The 19877-nt window shown below is 35.3% G+C and overlaps 1 protein-coding gene across 1 annotated transcript; it reads right to left on the bottom strand.

The window, feature by feature from the left end:
* Window positions 1-13539: 13539 nt before the first annotated feature.
* On the bottom strand, window positions 13540-17743 carry LOC144443123 (5-taurinomethyluridine-[tRNA] synthase subunit GTPB3, mitochondrial-like). Its single transcript, XM_078132494.1, has 5 exons — window positions 17707-17743; window positions 16237-16380; window positions 15558-15723; window positions 14751-15110; window positions 13540-13765 (listed from the first exon to the last, which is right to left on the bottom strand). The coding sequence occupies exons 1-5, from the start codon at window positions 17741-17743 to the stop codon at window positions 13540-13542; spliced, it is 933 nt and encodes a 310-aa protein (XP_077988620.1).
* Window positions 17744-19877: the final 2134 nt, after the last annotated feature.

Genomic DNA, 19877 nt, shown 5'->3' with positions numbered 1-19877 from the left:
TGTTCACTCTGTTGGACATATACCATGGCAAATCTTCAAATCAAATCACTATGGTTACTAGCAAGGTAGCATATTTGTACTATTGTTCAAATAAGTTGATTTTTTACACAGCTACACACATGCATAAAAGGAATTATAACTCAAATACACCAGTCCTGTAGCCGTGCACGGGCGTCTTTGTATGTACTGAGCACTGAATAAGACCCGGATGTTGTCAAGAGCTTGTCCTCTAGATCTGCCTGTATGTTAGTGACATTGGCAGAAATTTTGTAGACTTTCGAGTGTACATTTTTTAAGTTGCGTCTTTTCTTTGGTGTTATCTATATTAGTTGTGGGATAATTACTAAATTTTGTTTTCGATCATAAGATGTGTATTTGGGATTGATATTGTTGTTTATGATTTATTTGGGTTTGAATAGAATCATTCAGCATAGGAAGCTTCATCCCTTTCCTACATCTATAAATCTTGTGTATAGGTGACAGTGTTGTGGAAACATGCACCATTAACTGTGAGAATCGAATGTTGTCAATGTCCTATAAATAGCAAACCCATTTTTCACATGCATCATCATTTGTATACATACATTTCATGCATCTAGCTAGTCAAGTCGCACATTCTCGATCTCTCAAAAAAGAAACCAAACTATATATCATTTTATTGTATATTCTACATCATTTACATATTATTCCAACTTATTCACTGTTGGAAGATGAGCTCCTTAATATGGAATTTCTATCCAATAACTGCAAGTTCCAGGCTGTCTGAAAAACAAAAACAAATTGAGTCTTGATGATTACAAATAATCCACAGAAACAGTGATAACATGTAGATATTACTACACAAATTATTCCCAACTGAAGTAAAATTATAACGCAAGGTTCATCTACTAGGTACACATGGTATGTACACTGTAACCTTGTACACATGGTATATACACTGTAACCTTGTACACATGGTATGTACACTGTAACCTTGTACACATGGTATGTACACTGTAACCTTGTACACATGGTATATACACTGTAACCTTGTACACATGGTATGTACACTGTAACCTTGTACACATGGTATGTTATACACTGTAACCTTGTACACATGGTATGTGCACTGTAATCTTGTACACATGGTATGTACACTGTAACCTTGTACACATGGTATGCACACTGTAACCTTGTACACATGGTATGTACACTGTAGCCTTGTACACATGGTATGTACACTGTAACCTTGTACACATGGTGTGTACACTGTAACCTTGTACACATGGTATGTACACTGTAACCTTGTATACATGGTATGTACACTGTAGCCTTGTACATATGGTATGTACACTGTAACCTTGTACACATGGTATGTACACTGTAACCTTGTACACATGGTATGTACACAGTAGCCTTTTATACACTGTAATCTTGTACACATGGTATGTACACTGTAACCTATGTACACATGGTATGTACACTGTAGCTTTGTACACATGGTATGTACACTGTAGCCTTGTACACATTGTATGTACACTGTAACTTTTAGTGATTCCTATATTTTTGTTCGAATCAACCTACCTGCATGTGTGCCCCACTGCAGTACTGTATGTGGCTAGCTCTCATGTGTTTCATCTTAAACTCAAGAGGAAGTAAATTTACTATAAAACTCATATGTTTATGTTTTTATGTAACATTTACAAAGCTATTAAACTGAGGTTAATGTTTGCTTCTGTACTTTCATTTATATTTCAGTCAAATGTTTGTAACATTGTAGCAACATCTTTAAACTTAATTTGTAATCGTAACCAATGGAGATAGAAACAAGTACCAAGGCTTTGCATGTAAAAGTCTTCCTATGGTCAACTTATAGAACTTTTGAAAGATGTATGCGAAATTTGCCTGATGTAGAAACTTTTTCACTGAATCTGCATATTTTGGACTCATTGAGGAGAGGTTTGGTGCCTTAACAGCAATCCCACCTAAGCGAGGACCTTCACACAAGCAAGTGAAAACAAAATTAGAAGATTTCAGCATTGACAGAAGTAATTTATTCATAAAAAGTGGTACCATCAAATAAATGCAACAAATTATATTTATATGCAAGAAGTGGTTTGATTATAATTGACTGTGAAGATAAAGGACAAGGTCAAAGGTCAATGTCTTAAACGAACGCTTGCACCTGATATTGTAGGATAAGAAACTTTTCTAATAGAGTCTATGTATTATAGTCTTGTAGTAATATTGATTTCTCAAATTTGCATATGTCACAAAACAAAGCGACTTCCAATATGATATGTCACCACTGTGCCAGGTTTGATTGAATTTGAATATTGTTTATTAGAGAAATGACATAATACAGATGCAGGAATGCATGCACAGTACGGTGTCCATTCTAATAGTAATTATAGTAATTTTCAAAAACATACTTTTTGTTTTGCATTTCAGGGTATTTCACAACACTCTTTGACTTATTCAATTATATCGCAATGGAGATAGAAACAAGTACCTGCCAGTCTTCACCCGTGAAAGCCATCCTGTGGACGGGTCCTAGATGTTTAGGTACTGCTTTTGAAAGATGCATGCGAAACTTGCCCAATGTTGAGGCTTTTCATGAACCATTCGTTGTAGCTGCAACTTATGGACTCATTGGGGAAAGGCGTGATGGCTTTACTCACCTTCCATATCATCAAGGAGTATCTTACCAGCAAACAAAAACAATCCTAGAAGGTGTATTTCCAGCTAGCACCAAGATAGTATTTGTCAAAGATATAGCTGTATATCTTGGTGATCATTTTGATAAAATGCCTAAAGGATTCCATCACTCATTCTTGATACGTCATCCAGCAAAAATAGTAGCCTCTCTCATGAGGGGCTTTCAAAAAGTCCAGGATGTAGGGTTTCCCTATTTTGATAAATTCTATGCAGATGAGATTGGAATTAAGGCCTTGTTGACTTTGTATAACTACCTTGTGAAGGAGAAAATAGAATGTGAACCCATCATAGTGGATGCTGATGATTTACAGCGTAATCCGGCTATGATGATGCAGAAATACTGCCAAGCAGTCGGTATTCCCTATAACAAATGCATGCTCACTTGGAAACCAGAAATTTCACAGAAGTTCATGGAGGAATTGACCAGATTTGGTCCTGTGGAATTCTGGCATGGGGCAGTTGTGTCACGGGATGGCCTTCACCCATCTAGTCCTTCTAATGGAGATGATATTGATGTCACAGTCTATCCTGAAGAGGTTCAACTTGCAATTCAGGATTGCATGCCAAGTTATAAACAATTGTATGAATGTCGTTTACGCTAGTTTGATTTCATTTATCTTTTACATACAAAATAATATTTTAGTGCATAGCAATGTTCTTTCAATGAACCCTGGTGCAAGATGGACAATAATATACTTTCACTGTAGATGGACAAAAGATATAAATATTCACTATTTTTTACTTTTAATTCATTGAAGTATGTGTTACATTATGAACTGAAATATTGATATCATTCTATCCTATCACAACTAAACTCATTGAAGTACGTGTTACATAATGAACTGAAATTTTGATATCATTCTATCCTATCACAACTAAACTCATTGAAGTATGTGTTACATAATGAACTAATGAACTGAAATGTTGATATCATTGCATCGTATCACAACTAAAGTCATTGGAATTCAATTGGAATTGACTTCAGGATTTATTGTATTAGTACCGGTATATGAATTGAAGTATGTATGTTTGGTAGTTGATAGTTGGTATAGGTCATTAGTACAGTATAGAATACTACCTAGTTGGTATAGATCATTAGTACATTACAGAATACTACCAAGTTGGTATAGGTCATTAGTACATTACAGAATACTACCAAGTTGGTATAGGTCATTAATACATTACAGAATACTACCAAGTTGGTATTGGTCATTAATACATTACAGAATACTACCAAGTTGGTATTGGTCATTAGTACATTACAGAATACTACCAAGTTGGTATAGGTCATTAGTACATTACAGAATATTACCAAGTTGGTATGGGTCATTAGTACATTACAGAATACTACCAAGTTAGTTGGTATAGGTCATTAATACATTATAGAAGACTACCAAGTTGGTATAGATCATTAGTACATTACAGAATACTACCAAGTTGGTACAGGTCATTAGTACATTACAGAAGACTAAACATGTTGGTATTGGTCATTAATACATTATAGAATACTACCAAGTTGGTATTGGTCATTAGTACATTACAGAATACTGTTGGTATAGTTTGTATTGACAATGCTGTTTAAACATAACACACCGTTTGACCACTATTGAAATGTATAAGTTCTTAGACTGTGAGATTTGTTGTGTCACTCTGTCCTCAGAATGATTGGCCAATGTGTGAGGATGCTCCGTCATTATTGGCCAATGTGTGAGGATGATCCATCATGATATTGGCCAATGTGTGAGGATGCTCGAACATGATTGGCCAATGTGTGAGGATGCTCCAACATGATTAGCCAATGTGCGAGGATGCTCCAACATGATTGGCCAATGTGTGAGGATGCTCCAATATAGCATACCTTACAGACTCTGTGGTCTTAGTGTAATCATCAAAGCTCTTTAGGTCCATGTGAACTAGTACAGTCATTGAAGCTCATTTGAAAGAGTACCTGTTTTGTACATAGATGGAAGATGGTACAATCTCAACTTGTCTTTCTGTCAAAACTGAAGAACACTTGGCCCAGTTTGACCGTAGTTTGTTTTGCTGACCAAAACAAATGGAGGACGCCACTAACATTAGGGTTGAGGATGTTAGTGGACAAGTGTGTTAATATGTGAAAAACTGATATCAATGGATAACTGGGTCCAGTGTCCTTCATATTTACCATATTCATTTTCGTCATTACATAGTTCTAGCTTTTTTCTCTCCTGAAAACAAAGTTCATTCAACTCTTTGATTATTGTGTAATGAGATATTTCTCAAATGTTAGGCTGAAATTTATAGAAACAACACCAACATGCAGGTACTTCATTTCACATCTCCCTCCCCAACCATTATAGGTAATATAGCAATGAAATGATTACAGAAGTCTTCTCAATTTTACAACAAAAAACCTTGATCACATTTCAAGGAGTTTCATTGTTCTCTCAGAAGTTCTTCCACAGTGATACAACTTGCTGAAATGAATTTGAATAAAATATCAAGTTAAAAATAAAAAATAAATAAATTGGAAAAAAATTAAAGAAAAAATATTCTCACTTTCAAAGAAAGAGAATGTAGTCTGCACTGAGACCAAATCAAAGCTAGGTGAATTGTTATTTATAGTACTTAAAAGATCCTTTTAAGATATAAACAGGTTTGTTTGTTTGTTTGTTTGTTTAATGTTACTTTCCACCTTCACCCAAAATTGCACATTTATGCCAGGATATGTGTTTATTTATAGTTCTATGAGAATAGAACACAAAATACACCAAATTCAGGTTTTTTTCTGGTTCAGTATGTTGTATTGATATTCATTATGTATAGCTTCATACTTCTTTTTGACAAATAGTGCAATTTGTATAATAATATATGTACAAATTTGGCTTTTCTTTTGTTTCTTGAAAGTGACACACTATGTATGTAACACAACATAACATCTCAATATGTTTTGGTATTTATTTATTCAAAATGCTTGTAGAATTTTCTCACTTTTGTAGTTTTATTTTTATATTGCTGAATGGGTGAGTCTTAGTACAGGGGGGTAAGTGTTAATATTGTATGTGTTTGTAGTGTATAACAAACTGCAATGGTATTATGCAATTTCAATTGGGGAAATGGTTTGTTTTGATGCTCTACACACCAGGTTAGCTTGCTGAGAGCTTTGATGCAGTGTTCAATGTGGGTTTTTACAGTGCCATTGGTAACAGTAGCAGTATTCAATGTTTCAATGAATTATACTAGCGTTACTATCCTGTACCATTACAGGTGACAAATCATAGCATTTCCTGTCAAATTGTCTTAAAATCACAGGCTTCTTTGCAACATCATCCAACATGCACCATAAATAGACCACATTGATTATGAAACCAGCATTCTATTTTTCATTGCATCAGCAGAAAAATATGACCTGGCTTTTTTTAGAATGTTTCGGTATATACAGTCAGATGTCACTGTGGTATTGAGGAGTTTAAAATATTACAGCAGTTTCCTACCAGCAAATACAATCATGTAAATAGAGCTGTACATTACAACTGAACTGTCTGACCCTACTTGTGTTTTACAGTCTGAACATCAAATATTTGACGTCATTTTGATGTTTTACACTGTTGACAATAAAAATGAAATATTTCTGTCTGTTCAAGTCTGTTCATGGATCATACACACATACAATTTGGACTTCATTAATTATGAATACACTGGTTAATTAACGCAATCTACTCTGTTCTTATCAGATTTTGTACTCTTCGTGCACTGTTGTATAATTTGATCTTTTCCCAATATTTTATTCAGGGCAAATGTAGAACGGTAGCCATTCATGGTCGCCAATAAAAATTGGGGCTAAGTTAGGGGGTTTAATCATATTCTCTCCCATACCTAAATGTAACCCAAACTCCCTAGCTATGATACAAATATGAATCTTTTGTATAAACAGTCCAATTTCCGATATTTTGCTGGATTTTTTATTTGAATTTTTTAGGTTGGTGAAATAAGACTAATATGATGTTTCTTTACAGTCTTATTGGATTAATAATACTGGTTTCATTACGTATGGCAAATTATAAAAACTGCTGAAGTAAAAGTGTATTATTCCTGCACAGACATGTGTTACTTTGAAAACACTATCACTTTACACAGTAGTATTCATGTTTTGATTAGAAACAGTGATGTTTCAAAACTACAGATGTTACACACAAAATACAAATTATCACAGGAAATGTACACAAAAATTCAGTTACTGAAAAAACCCAGCTAACCTATAGCAAATGTGAGAATTCATGCTATCATTTAATGTTATTATCATTGTACACTGTAAAACAGACAGTGTGGTCTCAATTTATCCACATTTCTCTCTCAGTATTCATTGTGGTAATGCTACTTGTACATGATGTATATTTCTGAGGTCTGCTTTCCGCTGCAAATCAACATAAATGTAATCTTTCAGTTTGTTGTGTTTCTTGAAGGTGTCATCTCCATTTGTTTCAGTAAATTGATTTTTCATTACTTAAAAGCTTGAAATTTTGGTTTTGAAATGAGATCAAAATTTGGCTGTATGTTTTATTTTCACACGGTAGGTTTTCATACATAGCTTTATTCTATACTAGGGCTGTATGTTCAACAGTTTTCAATGAATTTTTATTTCTTTATACTCGGTATTGTGTTATTCATAGGTGCTATACTTCTCTCCTTTCTAATTAGTTAATTTCCCAAGATCTATTTTCACAATACCACCAAGTGGTTCCACCTTCCAAAGATTTTTATTCCTCGTAAACATTCTCTTTCAAGCCCAGCAATAATTGATTTACAGTAAATATGTCATTTCTTATACACTGGTATCTTTGCTTTGTAAAATTTTCAAGTGTTAATAAAGTTGACATAAGGTTTGGGATATATTCTTTTGTATTGTGTGTGTCTATACTTCCTGCCTAATGGTTTGTAGTCAAAATATCGCCCTCTCAGCTCAAAGTTAGAAATGATTTACCAAAATACTGCCTTCTCAGTCTTGGGTAATTTGAAGTCAAATATCGCCCTCTCAGCTAAAACTCAAAAATGATTTATTACCAAATACTGAAGAGAAATATTGTCCTCATGTCAAAATTGAAAGTTACTGAAAACCAAAATACTGCCCTCTCAGCCTTGAGTCATTTTGCCCCAATAGGTACCTGACAAGGAAGTGAGTTCTCACTATTTATCTATTTATGAACATGTCATGCGTTGCCCAATTTCATTTAAATCACTACTACCAAAATTACTTTACTCAACTATTTCAATTGCAAACTATTCAACATCTTTGAGCCTCAAACTTGGTCATATCTCATGAACAGTCTACATATGCAGGGCATATGGGTTTTCATGTGAAATGCATGTTAATTTTATGAAACATATATGGTTACGTTCATTATAGGACCACATATAAAAAATACATGTTGGCAATTTTTAACTTCAAAATTAGTCTGAGGGGGCTAAAATAAAATTTGGCCCCAAGACCCTATTCTTAACCATTGGTTAGGCATTGAAAACCCATGAGTCCGTGATTATAGTCAACTTCCATTGATATGGCCTTAGCAACAGCCAACAATGCCAGTATATTTTGTAAAGATAACAACATTTTTGGTTAGTCAGGCAAACAAAAATATCAAAACATGTATGCAAATATGCCTACCAACAAGACCATGTCCACAGCAACAGTCAGAACATTACGTATATTGTAAAGATAACAGTAATTGGTACATGGTAGGTATATGTAAGGGCAGCCTTAATTCTGTTTCTCATGACCCAAACGACCCTAAATGTCTTCAATTAGATGAAAAAAATTAAATTGACGCCCTCTATGCCAGGGTTAGGAAACCCATGAGTGCATATCTGAATGAAAATTATTTGTTTATCGCTGAAATTTGGGCAAATTCAATAAAACAAACAATTCAAATGTTCCTTCTGACTTTACTTGCCATTTCTACGTCATGCAGAATATTAAAATATGATTATGAAAAATTATTTTTAATTTTTAACAGACTTGCAGACCAATCATTTTAAAGATTTTACAATGGCAAACATAGAATTAAGGGCCATATGTGGATAAACATACAAAAATTGGACAGTGTTACATATGCCTGGCCCTAGCAACAAGGCCACACCCATAGCAACTTCCAAATGAGGATATATATTGCAAAGATGGTTAGGCAAGTGGATAAACTATGTATAGGTGTTCATTAGCAGAATGTTTATCCAGTTACCTATCCAACCCTATTGTTATCCTTTGCAATATTAATGAGTTATTTACATAATTAATGGTTTTGCAGTAATTAGGTTATATCTTAAGAATGCAAACTTTAAATAAAATGTAATTTAGTACATACATTAATGATAACAAGGTGCATGTGTCATCAAGTTTGATCATACCGTATAGCTTGTAATTGTAATGAGTTATTAGTGATAATTAGTGATTTTCAGTACTTAGGCTAGATCTTAAGAATGCACACTTAAGGATGCACTCATCCTCTGGTGTTATATGGATGTGTGAGCTGATTCAAAATAAGCACTTCTGATCGCAATAGATATATTACTTAATCGATAAAATAGAGAAAATATCATTGTATACTAGTACATGTATATTTTTGCATGTCATACCTCTCAGTATCGAAACAATAAACGGTTCATGCATATATTCGGAACAGGTAGCCTGTGGGGGTCAGCTATGAAACGGTGATGCGAAGCCCAGGGTTAATCGTGAATCTCCACTAAAACTACACCGAGCTGTACAACATTAATACACGTACAATTACTGAAGTTTAACTAGCAAATTACATTTACCATCTTTGAAACAAGAATATATCCATCGCCCTTTTGTAATAAAACTTGGCGAATCTCATAAGGTGAACAGATTACACTAACCTAGATCGTGGTGGTGTCTGTGGATGGTAGGCTAGTAGCCTGAATGAGAATGAATGGGTACTCTTAGGTAGGTTTTATTTGAGTAGACGTCGTAACAAGGACAAAAATAGTTGACAAAACAACTACTTGAGTGGTAGACCTGATTAATATTTTTTTTCAAAATCATTGCCTGATTTTACTGGCACGAAAGAAGAGATTCAATTGAGGTTAACTATACGAAAAGTCAAATTTACCCACCTTTACCCAACCTTTACCCTACCTGTGACCCACCTAACTACCATCTCTGTCAAGGGGTAGTACGAGACAAAGTGATACTTTTGACTGTTCACAGCCCCAGGGGAGAGGTCACCGGAGGTGAATTAAGTCAAAAGTGTCACTTCGTCTCATATTCACCACATTTACACATCCTCTGCTAAAGATTTACCCCGATGGAAAGACATGGTCAAATATGACATTTCGTATAGTGAACTAAACTCTAGTGAAAGTTACAGTGGGTTGAAAATACAGCAAACTCAACTTTTACAGAAGAGGATATGAAAAATGAGTTCCAAAGCTACGTTTTATTTATTGATGTAGTAACTAATGGATATGCAATATCATGTCTGGTACCGCAGAATTTTTCTTTCGACAAGGCGTGAAGGAACAGCAATCTAAAGTTTTGCCTTTATTGAAGGCATTCAGTTTACATCTGATATAAACATATTGTTCATCAAAAGCATAGCATCAATTGAATTGTTACTATACAAAGTTATGTATTCGAGTGAATAGACCCAATTATTTTTATTCAAAACTACTCGCGCCATTATGTCGTATGCATTGTCTACGTTTCTACTAGTATAGCTATTTGGGTGGCGTTACATGTCAATTCAAAGGAACAACATGAATAGACGTGTTCTCCGCTGTTACATTTGATTACGTTATTTCATTTTCAGGACAATGTAGTATAAAATAAGGATGATAAATTCAGTATCTGAAGAATTTCTTTTATAATATTTCAAAGGAACAATATGAATATATGCATATTTAGTTTAGTTATTCAGCGTGAAGGCACTCTTACATTCGATTACGCAACGAACTTCCTCTTGGTCAGTCATGAATAAAGGTTGAAAGTAACAGCAGTGACAGATTCTAATGTACCACCCAACCCCAACCCACCAGAAAATAGTATCTTAAATAAAATTTTATTGCATTGTTAGCTATCATTCCACGTGTTTTAGTACTCAAAGAAAATCTGACATTCAAATCCTCAACGTAAACGTCTCATACACAAATAACCTTCATTGCTGGGAATAAGTAGTCACATGCCAACTTGATGACTAAGCCTATCTCATTTTGACACCATTGCCAAGTGGGAAATTAATAAGCACTCATGAAATGCCTTTAACAACGATTATTTTACTTTTTAACATGATATTTCTACAGAACGTTGAGGAAGAACTGCATACAGAACAAATAACAAAAACGTTCTAAAGTAACTGTCATATTGACTTTTTCCATTGCTCTAGAAAGTATCTCAATTGGTCCAAAGTGGGGGTAAAACATTCTGAATGTTTCTAAAGGTGTTTTACTGAGTGATGTTTCTTTTCTATCTAATATTTGCAAGAGGTCCAATTTATGTAACTTGTACGCTAATATTGAGAGGTAAAATTTCAAATTTTGTGTAGACCTAAACTTGGACTCTATATCCTGTGTAGAATGTACCTGTCCAGGATTCAATACTACATGTGTAGATACGTATTAAAACCAGATGCCAGATCTGAAAAGGAATATTTTTAATGTGTGTATGTACACTTGATAACAAGCCACACCAATACGCCGAAATTGGTCAAAAGGACATATCATTTGGCAAGGGTCGTTCTATGCAATAAATGAATGCCTTTATTTTTTTTACGATGCATGTACCCATGAATGTACATGGGGAAGGAAGCCATTGAGGCTTTTATAGACCCCTTACTGTTCTGAGGTGTTATCAATACACACTATAAAATGATTAATTGATGTAGTCACAATAACCCTTTCTGGTAAACTGTTCCAAATGTCTACGACATATTGACTGGAAAAATATTTACGTATATCCAATCTGGATTAAAAGAATTGCTAAATAATTACAATGATTTATTTGGTGTAGTAATAACAATAACCCTTTCTGGTAAACTGTACAGTTCCAAATGTTTACAACATGTCGACTGAAAAAATATTTTGGTATATCCAAACCGGATCTGTCTTTAAATCATTTCAATCTATATCCCCGTGTTGTCGAAGTAGATACTTTGAAAAATACAACTGGATCAAGGAGAATATGTAAATGGAAAAGTTTATACACTTCAAGCAAATCAGCTCTAATTCATCTAGTTTCTAAAGTTGTCAGTTTCAACATGCGTAACTGTCCTCATAATTCAAGCCACCAAGCTGCGGAATCATCCTGGTGAACCGACGCTGCACTTTTTCCAAAAATGCAATATCCCTACTCGTATATATGTGGGGAAGACACTGGGGAAGCATAGTCAAGGTGTGGACTTACTAGTGTTTTAAAAGATAAAAACCAACCAGAGTATTCATATCATAGCAACTGAAATAATTCATGGTTGGCATACATTTTTGAAAGAATAGCAATCACCAACATCAAACAATACAGGAAATCAAATAAACTGGAAGCATCATACATAATATGCAAATGATATGCAAATAAAGAAGCCAGAATTTATCATTTTGTGATTAAAATGCAAAATTATACAACTGTCTACAAGTTTATAGTCTACAGGATGCCCATAAGTACATGTATACAGATATAAAGCAATCGTACAGTTCACATATTTTAATTTGCCATCAATATACAGAAAAACCATGATCTTACATCATTTATGAAACTGCTGCAAAAATTACCCTTAATATTAAAATGAAAATTGCCAACATATATTTTTTAATTGCTCTGATGATGGGGAACACAATGAGATATGTTGGCAAAAATTAACATGAATTTCACACGAAACCCAAAAATCTGCCATATGCCCCCGCACTAACAAGTTCCTGTCAAAATATAAATGTCATGTGCAGTGCCCCAACCTTGCACATTCTATACAAGAGAACCAGGAGAAAAAAACCCAATTATTTATTTATTGCATCCCTTTAGTATCAAGGCTCACTAAGATTGTTAGGAGCAGCACTAACAAAAAATTATAACTCTTTAATGTTCCAAAATGTCATAAATGCTTCACATATAGTGTTTGAGACGCACACATTATTTGCTAAGATTGCTCGTGTTTTAAAGTACCATTAATTTTTTGTTGCCTAAACCCTCAAATGCTGAGCAATTTGGAAAATTATTGTGTCTCTATTTAACACCGAAAGTATTTATAACAAGGAGTGCAATACATGTACATGTGTACTTCACAAACAAGTCTTCAAATATGAGTTTAATGACTATCTGCCAACATTTTGATTACTAAGTGATAACAGACAAAACAAGTCTTCATAGAAGACATGGTCCACAACATTTCAACTAATTCATAATGTGAATTTTATGACCAATATGGCTGCCATTTGGCCATTATCATGAAGGTTGTGAAACAAAGTGAATATAGCAACGACGGGACCCAACATAGTAGTCCCCTCCATGCTTCATCTATTGCACGGATGGGACCCAACATACTAGTCCCCTCCAGGCTTCACCTGTTGCATGGACAGGGCCCAACATAGTAGTGCCCTCCAGGCTTCACCTGTTGCATGGACAGGACCCAACATAGTAGTCCCCTCCAGGCTTCACCTGTTGCATGGACAGGACCCAACATAGTAGTCCCCTCCAGGCTTCACCTGTTGCATGGACAGGACCCAACATAGTAGTGCCCTCCAGGCTTTACCTGTTGCATGGACAGGACGCAACATAGTAGTCCCCTCCAGGCTTCACCTGTTGCATGGACAGGACCCAACATAGTAGTCCCCTCCAATTAATCAAAGGAGACTTTCATAATAATTTTATTTTCCTATACAAAAATCTTTAAAAATTACATCCAGAATTTCTTCAGCACCAACTTTACCGGTAATCTTTCCAATTTCTCTCAAAGCAATTCGTAAATATTCAGCCACAATCACAAGGTCCTCATGTTCACTGAACTGAGACAAAGACTGAAGACATTTCCTGAGATGGTTTCTGTGTCTAGCTTGAGTTAAACTTGGACTTCCAGTGGATGGACTAGCACACCTGTAAATGATTATATCAAGATTAACTTTATACTGTTCCATTGTAAAATAATATTTTTTCGTCATAACATTTACAAAGAAAAAAAACAATTTTTCCTTGGTTGCCAAGAAACACCGAATGAATATCTTGTTTACTCTATCATTCTTTCAGTGGGACACCATTGCATGATGGGTCTTAGCAGACACAAATATTAATTAGATGCGCACTAAATATTCATAACTATTGATCTAAAGGAAGAAAGCTCATGAATATTCAGTGTGCAATCAATAAATATTCATTTCTGCTAGGACCCATCATGCAATTTTGTATCATGGAAAGAAGATGGAAGAGTTTCAATTTGGTGTTTCTTGGCAACCAAGTAAATATTATGTGATGTGAAATTATGAAATGACTCTCCAGACCCCACAGTTTACGAAAATACCTTTATTTCCGGGAGTGGTGTTTAAAAGAAAAATCTAGTAAACATTATTACTGCCTTTTATAGAACACTTGTATTGATTACTTCTATCACCTTACAAGTTACACACGATTTCTTGGTGATAAAACAGCACCTTGGTAACTTATTCAGCTTTGAAATCATATAAAGAAACTGTACTGTACTTGACTGTGTTTGGTCATTATTGGGATTTCCTGCAAGGGTTTATGGGAACTATCTATCAGACACACAGAACTGTGAGAACTTAAACCCCAACGTCTGAATCCCATAGTCTTACAATACTACTATCTTACCTGTGGAGACATAAGGATTAAATAGAATTATTCTGTTGTTCAGGACAAACTTTTTCTATAGCTCCATCAGCCAAATATTTCTTTAAAATTAAAAAGGTTAATTCTACACCATCCAACATTGGCCTTTAAGTTCTCTGAAGGATTACTCTCATAACATTTTTTCCCAAGTTTTTTTGGACCACAGACATTTTATCTTAAGTATTTAAGTAGTGAGGTTTATTCTTATTGCAATATTAACACTTACTATTGCACTTACATTTGTTTAACTTTGTCTTTCAGCATTTCCAGAAAACCTTCAAAGTTATCACCATGGAGACAAGAAATCACACAAACATTGTTTGTTTTAGTTGTTTCCTCCAACAACACAGTTTTGTGGTTTTTTGACTTCAGTGCATCAATTTTATTCAACACAACAATAATATCATCTTTCCACTCTGACTGCAAATTTTCTTCGTCTCTGTCCGCCATTTTAAATTTATTATCATCGTTTGATTCCATTGCTTCTGTTACTCCATTTTTCAGTTGGTTGATATTTTCCAGGATTTGATTAGTAACTTGACCAGGTTTGAGTGAGTTCACATCAATTGCAAATATTGTTATATCTGCTTGCTGAGCCCTGAACAGATAAAAGATACAGAGTAGAAACATATCCAAAATAAGTTAAAAACAATGTTAGATTTAATATTACATTGGGTCAGAAACACAGTTGTCAGGCGCAAGTAATATGTAGAATGCAACCAAGAAACATTTCCTTGCTTTGGAAATCATATTTTGTAGTATTAGAGCTCAAGAGCATAAATAATTTGCAAAGTATATTTGATACGATGAATGGTGATTCTTGGCAACTGAGTGAAAATTATGTGATGTGATGCTGAAACAACTAACACACACAAACACACACACACACACACACACACACACACACACACACACACACACACACACACATACACTTCACATAAATATGATGAAACGATTGGTAAAGACATACACTTCACATAAATATGATGAAACGTCTAATACAGGTTAGATATATATACAGTATATATATTATCAGAAGTACCTTTGTACTGCCCTTCTGACACCTTCTTGTTCCACAACATCCTGAGTATCTCTAAGTCCAGCAGTATCACTTAAAAGTACAGGAAACCCCCCTATGTTGACAGCAGTTTCTACCACATCTCTGGTAGTACCAGCAATGGATGACACTATAGCAGCTGGTCTCTGACCTAATGGTAAGACAGGGAAGTTATTGATAGTCAGTATCAAGTCAGTGAGAGGGGGTGGGGGAGAGGGTGGTGGAGAGGGGTGGGAGAAAGAGACAGACATACGGTTGGATGAATACATGCACAGACAGACAGACAGACAGACAGACAGACAGACAGACAGACAGACAGACAGACAGACAGACAGACAGACAGGCAAGCAGACAGGCAGGCAGGCAGGCTGGCTGGCTGGCAGGCAGGCTGACTGGCAGGCAGGCAGGCAGGCAGGCTGGCTGGCTGGCTGACAGGCAGGCAGGCAGGCTGGCTGGCTGGTTGACTGACTGACTGACTAATGGTGTATAGATCCATTGTGACTTGCTCAAGTCTCTGACGAGATTTTTCACTCTTTCTTTGGCTAATTTTTTTAAAACATTTGTGTGTGTTTTTGTGTGAAATAGTGACCTACATGAGTGATTATCTTTGAAGGCTGTAGCCCCCCATCCCCCTCCCCCACCACCACAAGATTCAAGAACTTACATATTGCATTGAGAAGACTGCTTTTTCCAGCATTTGGGGGACCTGCTATAGTGACATGCACACCACTTCTCAATCTTTGTCCTCTCTTATTGTCTGCAAGATGGATTTTAATTTCTTCTGTCAAAGTTGCAACAGTCCTTTCAGCTATAATAAAGAGAGAAGAAAGTACAATTTAAAGGCCATAAGATGAACTTCTAATAATATTTTTGTACTTAATTAGTCAGTTGTAGTTGAAAAGTATATTTATTCTGCATTTGAGTATACATCAGCAGACATTGTTACAGTTCATTTACTTTCTGTCGTTTGTTGGGTGTTAAACAAGGCTGCAACTTTAGTCAACTTTATTCAATACATTTTTTATGTGAACAATAGCCCTGTGAAACTTACAACTGTGTCCCTGAATTGTCGTTTACATGCTTATGATCCTCATTGTTGTCAGACACTAAAGATGAGTTATTAGATCGCTTGGATAAATTACATCATTTTTGTACAAAGTGGAAATTAATCACCAGCGTTCATTATTTTAAGCAATTCTTTCTTTCTTTCTTTCTTTCTTTCTTTCTTTCTTTCTTTCTTTCTTTCTTTCTTTCTTTCTTTCTTTCTTTACATTTTTTAACATAATGTTTGTTGTTTTTGTAAGTTTCAAGCAGACACTGCAGTTTCTCGCAGTGTGTGAAAATCTGAGAAAACCACTATTGGTCAAAAGGATCAATTTGTTCGAGCTACTGGTCTTCTCACAAGATGGTACATTATTTTTGTATCTATTTTGAATAAATAGCAAACAATGATGGAAAAAAATCATAAGTTTAAATTACTCCAATATTCCAAATCACTTAAGCAATGTCTCCGATGATTATAATATGAATATGACCTTATGTCTTGCGAACAAACGGAAATTAGCACCCTATTCCACATAATTAAAAATTCATTCTATTGAGGGTCATACAACTCGGGTCTAATAATACCAATAAAATACTAATAAAAATGATAATAAGAACGGCTGAGAGTGAGAATGACTGTTTATGATCTAGCTACCAGATCAAATGTCTATGGAATTGAAAATTGACACCACGATCACACCATCTCTGACTCAATGGTGGTTTTACATACAATTACCTGTACATCACCTGTTCTATGACAGTCACGTTTGAGGAACTGAATCTGTATGAAGCTTATGTCACATGACTTTTAAGGTATGTGAACACGACAGCAGTCATATAACAGTGGATATAAGTTCTGTACTGTAAGGAGTTCAATTATGTTAAGGGAGGTGATCTTATTCAAGTTGACGGTAATCATCTGTGTTGCCCGCGGTTGTCCAAAACCGCCCGTGCCCGCCCTTGGAATATTCATGAGATTATCACTACTGTGTTGTCGCGGGTGAAGTCATTTAGTTGAACACAACAAAAGGGCGATTAAAAGTGTCACTGATGGGCAAACGTGTGGCATTGCGGGCTAAACTGTGTTTACCTTTGGATAGCATCTCAACCAAATCTTTACAAGCCATGATTAGTAAAAATCACGAAACAAAGTGGTACTATATGAATGTCGAAGTATCCCCTTGCCCAGTGCGCAAATCTCTTACCGCAATGTAGCAAGGCCACATTCAAAACGCGATATCTTCAGCTAGAAAATTACCTTGTTCAAAATCGTGTGAAACGTATACGCAACGGCTCCTACTAATTGCGAGTCCTAGTAATTACTACTCGGGAGTTTTGGGATGATACGATCAAATATATCATTTTTATACCCGTCCTATGTTTGACAGAAATGTCACTTTTAAATTCACATCGATGATTTCTACTGCAAACATCGTAAACTAAACTAAATAACGGAATCATGGATATCACATTTCATGGAGAGTTCACGACCTGTGCATCATGTGTTATAGTCTATCAGCTAGCCCTCGGATGTTCTTCCGATAAAATACGACACATCGCCGAACAACGCTATCGAGGATGGAACACATGTTCGGGCAGGCCCTCACATGCGAACTTCGTTCGCTTATAGTTATAGCATCGAAAGAAAGCCCGAACGTCTAGCAGCAAGACTACATGTGTTACTGCGTCTAATTCAAAATAACCTTTTTCCAAATTCATAAATGTGTGTGAATACTCTGATCACTAGTGTTGCTTGACCAAAGTTGAATATATTTATTGTTATTGTTCATGTACATGGTGCATGCCTTTCTCGAAGTACGTAGGTTGACATGGAAAGATTAATAAACAGTATCATGAACGGCACAAAAAACGGACTAAATTTTGTATAAGATGAAACACCTTGTCCAATCACTGTTACCCCTTTGTAAACCAGATTACTTTCATTTGTTTCAAACAGAACGGCATACCTATGGTCATATTACCACGTTTGCCTAGTTTAAGTTGAAATTAAAATATCTTTTATCTAAATCCATCCAGGACTTAATGGTTTCTATTGTCTTTAACCCAACACTTTAACAAAACCAACTTGACAAGTTTAGATACAAAGGGCAGCGTTGCAAATTTAAACAATAAAACGTGAATGTATTTCTTAAGAATAACATTAATAGTAATGAGCGGATATGATAATCTGTATACCACGCCATTATATTATATTTTAGTATATGTTGGGTTAAACAGTTCAATGAATATACATCAATATCGTTGCATGGTAGGTAACCATTTTTTTTATCCGTTCCTTGAACATCGAACATTCATTTTCCCCTTAGAAATGTCAAATGAACGTGAAATGCTGTGTATGATCGGGTCGTTACACATTTTGTATTGTATATACAGTAAGTGTTAAGATATGTTTTATTTAAGGTATGCTGAAATAGAAAAGTCATACAAATCATTATAAACTATTTCGACATGTATTTTTGCACGTCAGTTGCGACTTGATGGGTAGATGTGTCAAAATACACAAACGGCATCGAATATTCAACTACTAGTAGAAATGCGTTCATGTGTTTTCTGAATACGAAATTTATTTATTGACTCGCTAATATATATGAATATATATCATGGGTGTGTTCGAACCCTGTGTATAAAACTTCATGCCGTTGTCTGATGTTGATTTTAAATTAGATTTGCCGGATGACATCCGATGTTCTACGTTTTGTAGTTCATACTTATCATAAAATATTTCAGAATAAGTAATTACACCGATCCAGCTAGAATAAATAGTATATTTCAGATAAACCTATCTGTATAAATAATAATACGTGATACCGATTTTACGACATAAATCGCGTAATTACGAAGAGTTCGACACTCTGTTAACCCCAATATTCATATGTCTCGTCAGGCTATACCAGGCCTGATGTGCTTGCGATTAAGTTTACATGTGTCAATACACCGTCTACAATGTAGAATATTAATTCCTGAACGTCTTTTATGAATACTTATTTTTGTGTCGAAACTAAACACTAACTTGCAGTGGTCTACCCATAGACCCTCCTATGGTCCAACATACACTTGGTGATCGGCACCACTAGTGCACTCCGCTGTAGGTCAAATAGGTCACTACATTTCGTGCTCACTACTGAACTGTTCACTCTGTTGGACCATGGAAGTTAACCCACGTGGGTTATACTTCCATGGTTGGACATACACCATGGCAAATCTTGAAATCAAATCATTATGGTTACTAGCAAGGTAGCA

This window comes from Glandiceps talaboti, chromosome 12 (genome assembly GCF_964340395.1).
Source record: "Glandiceps talaboti chromosome 12, keGlaTala1.1, whole genome shotgun sequence".
Classification (NCBI taxonomy): domain Eukaryota; kingdom Metazoa; phylum Hemichordata; class Enteropneusta; family Spengelidae; genus Glandiceps; species Glandiceps talaboti.
Note: the sequence above shows the minus strand (reverse complement) of the source record. Positions and strands in the feature narration are given on the sequence as shown.